Source organism: Macrobrachium rosenbergii, chromosome 41, assembly GCF_040412425.1.
Source record: "Macrobrachium rosenbergii isolate ZJJX-2024 chromosome 41, ASM4041242v1, whole genome shotgun sequence".
Taxonomy (NCBI): Eukaryota; Metazoa; Arthropoda; class Malacostraca; order Decapoda; family Palaemonidae; genus Macrobrachium; species Macrobrachium rosenbergii.
This window is the reverse complement of record NC_089781.1, coordinates 4,359,397-4,371,695: the sequence shown is the minus strand read 5'-3', so window position 1 is coordinate 4,371,695 and position 12,299 is coordinate 4,359,397. Positions and strand designations below refer to the sequence as shown.

General features: G+C 35.6%; 1 protein-coding gene across 4 annotated transcripts in view; it reads left to right on the top strand.

Moving 5' to 3' along the window:
* Positions 1–12,299, top strand: part of LOC136826588 (uncharacterized) — a 317,540-nt gene that overhangs the window by 229,401 nt on the left and 75,840 nt on the right. For all 4 annotated transcript variants that reach the window (XM_067083811.1, XM_067083812.1, XM_067083809.1 and 1 more), the window contains exon 2: positions 304–532. In XM_067083811.1, coding sequence (XP_066939912.1) covers positions 315–532 — 218 coding nt within the window. In that variant the 5' untranslated portion in view covers positions 304–314. The remainder of the gene's footprint in view (positions 1–303; positions 533–12,299) is intronic.

Here is a 12,299-nt window from a genome sequence, read left to right as displayed (position 1 = left end):
ATATATATATATATATATATCTATATATATACATATATATATATATATATATATATATATATATATATATATATATATATATATATATATATATATATATATACACACACACATATATATTGCTTGTACGAAGAAAAGCTGTAAATGAAGAGGAAATAAAAGCAATATTGTTGAGGGTATTAAAGACTTGTCAAATCACTATATCACTTGATAACTATGACAATTATTACATAATAATCAGTTTTTAGTTTTCCTCTTTTTTTTCTCTCTTGACCGCCACTGATGATTTTTGTTTGGTTGCAGGTGTCTGGAGGATGAGGATGGCGGCCGTAGAAGTGGGTAAGACGGCGGGGATCCATGAGTGCGGCGGCTGCGGCAAGAGAATCAACGACCGGTACCTCCTGAAGGCAGTAGACCTCTACTGGCACGAGGACTGCCTCAAGTGCGGCTGCTGCGACTGCCGCCTCGGCGAAGTTGGTTCCACGCTCTACAAAAAAGCTAATTTACTCCTTTGCAAACGAGACTATCTCAGGTAAGTCGGACTATCGCTGCTACCGTTGTATTGACGAACCAAAGATTTCAAGCTCTAGTCTACGAAGGGAAGGGCGCTAAACGAAATAGACTTGCCAGCAGGGAAACTGATGATATATTACAAAATAAGGATAGCAAGGGCATTCTTTTTTATAGTTGATGCAGTTTACATTACGTCTTAAGTCTCTTTCTCTTTATCCCCAGTTAATATTCAAAAAGGAAGCTGGAAAGCCTCTCATAGGGAAAGAAAGAATCAACTTCAAGCGTTCTCACAAGAAATAATCACGATTTAATGGAATACAAGATTGCCGGTAGTAAAATGCAAATGTGATTATCTGCGGCAAGTCATATTACACTGCCGTGATAATGAACAGCGATAAAAAGCGATGTTTCTGTCAAATTTTATGTTGGCAGTTACCATTTTTTTATGAATACTGTATTTACGCCAGATACCAAATGGATTTCCGAGACAGATAATTTTGTTTGCTGTTTAATCCTAAACGGAGTTTGTTTCCTCAATACTTCTGAAAATCTATCAGGCATCCACATGTAACTGCTTACTTCGCATCTCCTACTTCAAGAAATATTACGTTATATTATTAAACAAAACGTCAATCCAACTGGGTATAGAAAACCTTGTGATGGTTTTAGAAAAAAAAAAAAAGTTGTTACCATTACATTTTCAAAATTGCAATTGTAGCCTCAGATATAGAATTGTTGTGTGCTAAATTTATAATACTTAAAATATATTTATGGGAAGAGCTACAACAACAAGCACTTATGTGCCTTGTTTTCCTCTAAAGAAAAACGTGAACTAATTACTTGAGTACCATAGCTGGTGGTGGGTGAGAAAATGGAGCAGATGGTCGAGACGGTAGCTTAGAGTAAGGAAGACTTGCAAGGAAGGAATGAGGAATGAGAAAAGTATCATCTAGGAAGCAAACTGGAGTTGGAGGTTAGGAAGATGTCGGAGGGAAACAAGTAGGCCCATAGAGCTGTTTGAAGTACTAGTTATCTCATCGTTACAGAAGTTGTATTTCACGAGTGGTAGCATTCTCCTTAGGTGAGGTATTTCTCGAGTGAAGGAGAATTGGCCCCTAAGGTCAGGGGAAAGTTTTTAATTAGGACCCTTGTTGAAAGAGAAGTGTAGGGGGAAAGATACAATAGGAGGAGGAGGAGGAGGAGGAGGAGGAGGAGGAGGAGGAGGAGGAGGAGGAGGAGGAGGAGGAGGAAGAAGGAGGAGGAGGAGGAAGAAGAAGAAGAAGAAAAAGAAGAAGAAGTAAGGAAACCCCATGCCTCCTTTCCCCAACTCCTTTTATAGGTTTCGTTTCTTCGTAACAAAGGCAAATAAAGAAATAATACATAAAACTTCAAAATTGTCGATAGTGTTTACGAACTTTTTTTTTTATTCCCATTACGTGGACAGCGGCTTAATTAAATAAAGCAGTTTTGTGATGATGAATCTATTAGTAATCGTAATGTTTCCCAGTTTTATACTGAAGTACTGTATTTTCGCTTTTGCAACCAGTGAAATGTGGCAAATATAAGAGTGCATCAAGATTTAAGTGCCGCAGCCAACGCAAGATTTTTCAGGGCGACAAATTACGACGGCTTAGAACATAGTCCGCAACATTACAGTGAATGGTTAATACATTTTCAATCATTTTAATGAACGGGTACTGGATTTGATTTCAAATCATTATAATGAATAGGTCTACCATTCACATATTGAAGTCAACGTATTTCTTTTCACAGACGTAAAAGCAAGCTTGTATTTGGGCTGTGTACAGTTACTTGCCTTCATTAGTTAGTTAATACAAGAGGAAACAATATATATATATATATATATATATATATATATATATATATATATATATATATATATATATATATATATATATATATATATATATATATATATATATGTGTGTGTGTGTGTGTGTGTGTGTGTGTGTGTGTACATATATATATATATATATATATATATATATATATATATATATATATATATATATATATATATATATATATATATATATATATATGTGTGTGTATTTATATGTGAACAAGAAAGAGGAATGTAATATAAAGTCAGAGCTCTCTGAACGTGTCACTACTTCTGTAAATTGTTATATATATATAATCTTATTTTCCGTAACGCAATTTCACCGAAATCCTATTTCACGAAACCTAATTTTTCTAATCCATTCTAATCTAAACTAGATATTTCTTATCCAGAGGGAGCCAACCCCCTTTCGTCCACGCGTGGAGGAGAGAGACTTGAGCCAGGCCGGGAAGGGGGATGAAGGGGGTGAGGGCGGGGGCAAGGCAAGGCAGGGCGAGGAAAGTCGGACAGGGACCCCAAATCATGCGAAGTCCAATAGAGCTATAAGGTATTAGATTGCAACCTGGGGGAAGCAATATACCTGCAAGATTAAACAAAATATTAACTACGTCCGTTCGCGAGAGAAGAAAAGAAAAATGACAGGAGAGGGAAAACACTTGAAAGGAAGGGAAAGCTTGTTGGAAATACCGGGGAAACAGAGAAAAATGGAGGACAACAAGATGTTAACAAATTATGAGAGAGAGAGAGAGAGAGAGAGAGAGAGAGAGAGAGAGAGAGAGAGAGAGAGAGAGAGAGTCAAGGACAAATGGTGGAGACTGACAGGTGAACATAAAGGCATAGGTGGTTGATTGAAAAAATTAAAAAGGACGAGTTGAACATATGAACATTAAAAGTGCATAGCTAAATGATACGGTATTCGGACAGACAGATACCTGAAGAATAATGAAGTTAGACGGATAGACAGGTAAAGTGAGAGAGTGAGAGTGCGTTAGGGAGAGAATGCAATCTCCTGTAGAAGAGGTGAGTAAACACGGCGGACTCAGGATTATCTTCGTTGAGTTTGGAGAGGAAGGGATGGGATAATTGGTGAGGAGAGGGATTAATGCAGAGAACGCTCGAGTGGAGAGAGAGAGAGAGAGAGAGAGAGAGAGAGAGAGAGAGAGAGAGAGAGAGAGAGAGGCGGTGTACCGATCATTGGATACTATGATCTGGTACCCATTAATAGAATGTAAAAAGCAAATTTCATTGTATCCCGTCATCGATACTTATAATTGTCACAAATTTTTGGATATATTTTTTCTTGTGCCTCAAGAATTATCGATGTTTAATCGATTCATTTATCTTACCCCTCCCCCTCCCATCCTCACAAACCAGAATAGTTTGATTGTATAGGAAATTCCCTGTCCATACACTTACTGGCAAATGCGCATTTGAAAAATTAAAAACATGGGGGTTTGTTTGAGGGTGGAGGCTATAAAGAGGAAATATTGCCCCACATTAATTCACCAAATTCACATTTTGATAACTTTAAAAAGCTTTTAGAAGGCGTCGCTGAGGGGGAAACAAGATTCGGATTAGTTGACATCCATCCTACTCCCCTCTTACCGATGGTTCAACAGTCATAAACCTTAATTACAGTACAGAAAACTTCCCTCTCTCTCTCTCTCTCTCTCTCTCTCTCTCTCTCTATATATATATATATATATATATATATATATATATATATATATATATATATATATATATATATATATATATATATATACATACATATATACATACATACATACATACATACATACATACATACATACATACATACATACATACGTACATATATATTAAAATCACTCATCAAAGAATTTTCATGACAGCATATGCCCATTTATCGCCTTAATTATCCTGTGTGTATCCAAAATATTTTTTTATTCTAATATTTTCCTACAGCTACTGCATGCTTGCTGCTTTGTTTCCCAGTTTTTTACCTTTTCTGTCTTTCTGCAATTTATCATTTTCTTATGCTAATGTTTTAATTTCTTTCCGACACACTAGAAATATCCTTCTTGTGGTCCTGTCCAAATATGCAATGTTAGTGAGACATGGCCACCACATTTCTACCACGGAATTCGAACATCTACTGTGTATCCAATAATAAACAAGTAGAAAAGGCGCCGGAGAGTTTTCTATACAGCTTATAACGCTGTATGAAACTCTCAGCCACGGCCCATAAAACTTTCAGCCACGGCCCGGTGGTGGCCTTTGTTGTTGGCACCTATAGCGGTGCCAGACGCACAATCATGACTAACTACTAAATAAAAAAACTACAGAGGCTAGGGGGCTGCAATTTGGTATGTTTGATGATTGAAGGGTGGGTGATCAGCATACCAATTTGCTGCCCTCTAGCCTCAGAAGTTTTTAAGATACGAGAGCGGACAGAAAAAGTGAGGACGGACAGACAAATAGCCATCTCAGTAATTTTCTATTACAGAAAATGAAAACGGGATATACTTTCTTCCACTATCTAAATCATTAAATACTTCCCATTTAACAACAACCCGAACTATTGCTTCTGTTAAAAGAATATGTGTTATTCTTTCCCCATAGCAAATGATACAAATTTATTCTCATGACAAAACTAAAACGTATCTTATAAGCTACAGAGGAAGTGCTCATTTAAGGATAAATAATTTTTTTTTTTTAATTCTGAAACCTTTAATTCTCCATGCCACAAAAGAAGCCCTCACTTATCGCAAGAAAATTAGCTATACCACAACTTATAACGAAGACAGGACTCTTTCCCGAAGACGAAAGGAGAGAGAAACCACTGCGTTTAGGAGAGAAAAACAAATCTCGTGTTTATTAAGTGGCGAAGTTATAGGGTACACGGTGATTAATCAGTCAGTCATTAAATCCAATCCTAACGATTGGACTTACTGCAGTGGAACCCTAGATATCGACTCAAGCGGAATTTGACTGCATATCTTAATGGCGACGTTACCCGGTATCTTAATATAAGCATTAGTGTCTTAACATAAGCGTTAGTCATATTAAATTTTTCTCTGCAGTTGGCATATATTTTTAAAGGCAAAGATGATGTTTCAGCGCTTTAAGAACGGGGTGATCCATTACAATCATAGGCTTCAAGTATAATGCGGTACATTTAAATTTCAATACGAAAACAACAACTCAAAATAACTTGCCAGTGCATCATTAAAAGATCTCAAAATCCGTTTCTTTTTCTTACGTTATCTAAAAAATATAATCTTTCATAGGTATGTTTTTTATACCTTATTTTTCGAGCCCACTCTGTTGACACATCGCATTTTCAAATTTTCATTTTTGCTGATTAACTGTCTTCCTGGTCCGTGTTATTACACTTTCCTTCTTTAGAAAGTTTAAATACAAAGAAATCTCTCTCTCTCTCTCTCTCTCTCTCTCTCTCTCTCTCTCTCTCTCTCTCTCTATATATATATATATATATATATATATATATATATATATATATATATATATATATATATATATATATATATATATATCTCATCCTCTTCTCAGCTTCAGTGCCATGTCAGCAACTCTCTTTTGTTTCTATTTTCTCTTCTCCTGAAAACGTCGCGCACACATCCACTATTATCTTCTGTTTTGCATCGTCCTCATATACCCCCTTGACGTTTAAGGGGGCAGACGGTTGTTAGTATTCACGCCCGCACGCCCGTGAATTACGAGCGTGGCTGTAATTTCTCCAACCACGCCCTCGTAATATTCGGTCTCCCTAATTAGGCTTATTATCTGTTATCATTATCATCGCTCATTGTTAGTCAACTGTCTCGCTGGCGTTGCTTTGTTTCAGCTTACGCTTCAGGAGAGGTACACCAACAGTTCAAATGGAGTCTTTGGCAACTTTTTGGATCAATGTTTTTAAAGCAGAGGCTGATGGGATGGACAACCTTATGTCCTTTTACATCTCAAAACTTCAGGTAATAAAAAACAATAGGAAAAAATTAGAGTTTTGACCCCTGTGGATACCCTGTTTAATTTGAATCAATGGTATTTTTCCTTTTAAATGTTATCACCAGGTCAGTCATTAGTACAACAGTACAATAATATTACGCAGTATATACTTAGCACTGGCTGCATACTTTTTTGGACATCTGGCAATGCAATTTCTTTGATCAACTCTGTATTTAATTTGGTGAAAACCGAGTAAATTACAGAATGACTTGGGAGGTAATAAGTAAAATGAACGTTCCAGATCTTGTTGGGAATATTTAATAAGCAAAAAGATGTATTTTCAATTCCTGTTTAAAAATAAAACACACATGTCATTATCATAGTCAAATGACCACTGAATTTTATAACTAATATATAAGAAACGTAGAAGACTTCATGTTAGGCTGTAATTGAAGAAATGATGAGTACGATAAATTTTTGTGGGCTGAGAAGAAAATTGATCCAAATATTATCTGAATGAAAAAAAAATGAGTCTTAGATGATTTCACGTGGCCCTTAACATAAATAGATGATGATATTTAATCAAAGATATGAATTACAGATGATTTCTTGTGAATGGGCGCAAGGGTTATGGATGATTTCTCGTGAAAGGAGCGGTCTCTAGAAGACTGCATCAAATAAACGGAAAGGTGAATAGTTTGTGGCTATGACATAATTGGAGAAATAAATAACAGCTTCTCTTCCAAAGAAAAGAGTTTTATGTGTTTTTGGAGGAATAAATAACAGCTTCTCCTCCAAAGAAAAGTTTTGTGTGTTTTCCCTTCATCTGAGAGCTGAGTTTTAGATTTTTCCCCTTTCATTTGAGAAAAATAAGTTTTAGACATTTTCCCTTCATCTAAAAAATTAGCTTTAGATCTTACCCTTCAGCTAACAAGTTATTTTTAGACATTTCCCTTCGAATGACAAATGAATTTTCGATCTTTCCCTTCATTTAAAAATCAGCTTTAAATCATTTTTTCCAACGGAGAAAAAATTTTAGGGACTTTCCATTTACACGAAAAATGAAAGTAATATCATTTCCTGCCACCGAAGAAATGAATTGAAGATGACCTTAGTTTAATGAAGAGATGAAGGCGACTGACCACAAAAATGAATGATGAGAGGATTTCATCTGATCTTTGAAATGAATTGCGGATTATTTCAGTTTTACGGACATGTGAATTACGAAGAGTTTTATGTACACGAATAAAAGATAGATCTATTTCAAGTGAATAAAAGACTAAGTCCTGCAGGTGTTACTTTTATAAAGAAGGTAAACGATTTTTTTTAGTGTAACTATTCGTCTTGAAGAAAAATGTTGATGCTTACATGTGGACAGAAGAGGAAATAATGAAAATGAATGCTCAGTTTCTAGGTAATATGTTAGGAATTAAAAAAGGATTTTTTTTTTTTTTTAAGAAAGAACAACTTAACCAGAGCTTTCTTAAGAGCGAATAATTGACCCCGGAAGGAGAATATCCATAAGAAAGTGTCCAAAGAGAAGAAAACTTAATGGAAACTGTCCGAAGTAAGAAAATTACTGAAAACCTCCTCAACAACGAAAACTTTTTATAACTACGTTAAGAAAAGAAACTTACGAAAAAGAAAACAGAAATGTAAAGAACCTGCTGGATGGTGTTGTTAGATAGAACTGAAAATGCGCCTTATGAAGACAAAACATTGAAAATTCTTGCCTGAATGCAAATCTACTGTACGTAGCTGAATGCAGGATTAGATCATGCAAATGATATCAAGAAAAATACTTAAAATCTGGTAAAGATGACTTAGAAAGTTTAAACTTTCGAATAAACACGTTCTAAGAAAATTTTCTTTTAATATCAAAGTTAACGGAGTTTATACATGGCAAATTAATGCTGATAAATGTAAAACAGAAGAAGTCGGAAAATGTTCACAGGCAGGTAAATATTGACACCTGAAGATCTCTAAATTTAATTCAGATAGATCTCTTATTTGAAATTCTACTTGAAATTCTAAACATGATTTATTTGCCTTTCTTGTGGATTATGAATAAACTAAGTCGTATCATGTAAAGATGAACGTTGAGGACGTTCATGTTACTGTGATAATGTGGTTTGAAAATAAATGACATTTTCAACATCTGTAATTACGTAGAGAAAATAACGTTATACGATAAGGATTTACGACTTACTAGCTGTTCATAAAATGAAGACACTGATCAGTACTTGAGGTATCTCTTATCTGCTAATTCTGAGGTAGTTACTGACAAAGTGTAAAGGAAAAACACTTAAAAGGAAGCTTGTGTTATGATTTAAATGGCAATAGTTGTTTCTGCGTGAAACACAAAAATAACTTTTAATAAAGTTTCGCTTCAGGATGAAAAAGTAATCTGTTCGTATCGTGATGCAATATGATATCAATGTTATGCGTCCGTTCCACGTAATTGGTAAAATATCCTCATTGTTAACTGGTATTATTACACGGAAAAAAAAGAGAGAACGAATGAGTGATTAATTGCTGTTTTTATAACAGTTTTAGTTTAGGTGTGTCTGTAAATAAATGGTAATTAGTTGGCATTTTTATGTAGATTATTTTTCATTGCAGCTGGATATGAATAGAAACGATGCACTGGCGCTTCATTTAAGTTGATCTCTTGTGATAATGGTTACAACTTGTGATCGATTAGAGATGTGTTTGGCGCTTTTGTAATGAGGGGCGGACGCCACGCTCAGTTTTCACCGGAATATTCTGAGCTATTTTGTACTTGGTCAGGAAAGGATCACATGATTTTGCGTTTATCTTTCATGCCGGAGTGACCATGTTTTCACAGTTATAACTCCTCATTAACTGGCGTTCATTAGGGTGTTTTGATGATGTTATGATCGACCTTTTTGTTGCTTCGGTTTATTATTGTCATTAATATTTGTTGTTGTTTTCTGTGACTGAATCCAGTTTTCCTGTTGCTGTCATTCTTCGAGACGTTGTTGTTATTGAAACTGTTCTTCATCAATTATTGTCATCTTGATTCTGTACTTCTGAGGTAACAGACTCAAAGATTTACGTAACCACAATTGCTCTTTTTGCTTCGCTGTTGAACTTTCCGTTAACAATCAAGACTGCCGTCATTCCTCTCCAATTTACCAACACATTGAAGGGGATTATGAAGTGGCGTGAAGGCATCAGGCTAATTTTAAAATTAATTAATGAATACTTCAGCTCTCTCAATAAAAAAAATATTGACAGCAATGCATTGTGAATGAACAGCTGACCTCATCAGTAAGTAGCTGTTGGCTATATCAACTGTGCCTTGGAAGCGTACCTTACAATCCCTTTTCTTCTGTCAATTCATAGTGAGCCTTTCCCTCAGTTCTTTTACCTCCTGCCTCAAAGCAAGGAGCTGAGATCAAGCGATTTTCTACTTCCTTGAGAGATGCCTACGATTTTAGAATTAAAAGGGAACATCGTGCTGTAACAAAAAGGACTTATGACGATGCGTAATATATTTACTATTATTTTCTTCACTTCTGGTAATGCGTTTCAAACGTGAATACTCAAATACTACTCTTCCCTTGAACTAGTTATCAAAACAGCCGAGTAACTCAATCGCAAAAAGAAAACACGTTCACACCAGACAGATGCATTATGAAGAGCATCTTCTGCAAGTGATGTAAGAACTACAACAATAAGAATACACATAGGATAGTTTCATATTACTTCTTTTATAATATTCTTGTTTATAATACTTAAAATGGGAGTGGGTTGTGCATTTGTATGCCCGTTTTTTATTCTTGAACAGATGGATTACATTTCAAAAGCTTGTGGTTAAAAGGGATGCGCTGATTAACCTTTCCTTTGAGAGAGAGAGAGAGAGAGAGAGAGAGAGAGAGAGAGAGAGAGAGAGAGAGAGAAATTGTGCTCTGGAGAAGGAACGGCTTAAGGGGAGAGAGGGAGGGTATGGGAAGTGGAAGGGGGGAAGAAAGAGCTGGAGGAGGCTCATTATAAGTTTCCTCTCCGCGAGCACAGCGTCCAGCAAGCCTCTGTAATTGGTTAGTTCTTATTGCCTGGCCTTTCCCTTACTTCCCCCTTATACCGAGCCTACTGTGTTCTGATCTCTCTCTCTCTCTCTCTCTCTCTCTCTCTCTCTCTCTCTCTCTGTGTGTGTGTGTGTGTGTGCGCTCATAAGTACGTTTCTATGACTGCCCAGACACAGATGTTGTATATATGTTTAGCATGCTTGTAGACGCACACACACATCTACACACACACACACACACACACACACACACATATATATATATATATATATATATATATATATATATATATATATATATATATATATATATATATATATTATATATATATATATATATATATATATATATATATATACATACTGTATATGCATGCATGTAGATTGCATGTAGATATACTCGTATTATAAATAATGCTATGATGCCTTAGATATTCAAAACGTCTACTCACGCTGTTTAGTTCGAGTTGTCCTCTTAAGTACGTGTTGTAGTCCATATTTGCAAGAATCAGAACAATAATAAAGTATTTTGTATTTAGTTTTTGCAACCATGGAAGAAACCCGAATAATACATTCTCATCCTTTAGCCTTCATAAGAAGACATTGTTCTAAACTTAGTCTCTTGTTGTTCCATGCTTTTCCATTTTCAACAGTATTAGTTTACGTAAAAGTAAATCTCTGGCGCCTTTCAGCGTTTTTTTTTTTTTTTTTTTGGCGAATTTCTTAGCCAGCCATCGTCCCTTAAAAACCAGGAAGTGGAACATCGTTATTGCATAGATTTGATTGCAATGATTAGTAAACACAAATAACCTAAAATTCCCTTCTGAAGAAAACAAAAGGACCTAAAAGAGCTTTTTCGTTTTTCAGCAGATGTATCTTGTCGTGGTTCAGGTCATTTCTATATTTGGTTCAAGGTGAACAGATCAATGATGATGATTAATGTGGAAATGTTACATTTAAAAACATTCGATTTCTGCTTCACTTTCCGACTGCTTTTATCTTTATATAAAGAAATTTCACAACGAAAATATGTTGTCTCTATGGAAATAAATATGTGTATGCACATTTGAATTCGTGTTTATATTACTTTTAATGTCATCAATTTAGTACAATGGAAGCTTGCTAAGTCAAATTTAACACAAATATTCTATACACGCCAGAGCGAATGAGGGCAAACTCGACATAAAATAAAGGCTGGAGAAAGAGCCGAAAGAACGGCGTTTGCTCCTCTGACTAAGAAAGAAGAGAGAGAAAAAAAAGTGTGTCCAATTTAAAGTACAAGATTTTCCGAGTGCTGGAAACTTTGTGAGATAAATGGGAAGAAAATGTCGCTACAAAACGGGAAAGTAAATCAGTGGAGAAAATACATAGTAAAAAAGGTGGGGGAAGACTTGATTATCGTGTTTTAGAGGAAGACTATATGCCAAGCCATTAAAAATTCTTTAAATGCAGGAAAGAGCGCGTTGAAAGGTTTTGCCTCCCGAATGTGTAAAAAGAAAACAAAGCAGTAAGTCGTGAAAACAGAAACAGAAGAGTTACAGAGAGACAGATTTACTATGAGAGAGAGAGAGAGAGAGAGAGAGAGAGAGAGAGAGAGAGAGAGAGAGAGAGAGAGAGAGAGAGAGAGACCTCCGCCTCTACCAACTCGTATTTCAATACTATGCTGTAGGTGAATCGCTTTAAAAAGAGCATTGGAAGCAGAGGGAAAGAGCAATAAAAGAAGGTTGTTAGTCAACTGTTCAAAAAGAACCGGGATCAAGTAAGCAATAATCGTTCTCAGAAAATGAACTCAAAACCTCTTGAAGCGTCAATTAAAAAGGAATACGTTCCAGGGAATAACAACTTGCACGCCCGCACGCGCGCGCGTCTAAAAGTAAAAATTAGAAACTTAAAATGGAAAAGAACAACAAAGATAATGAA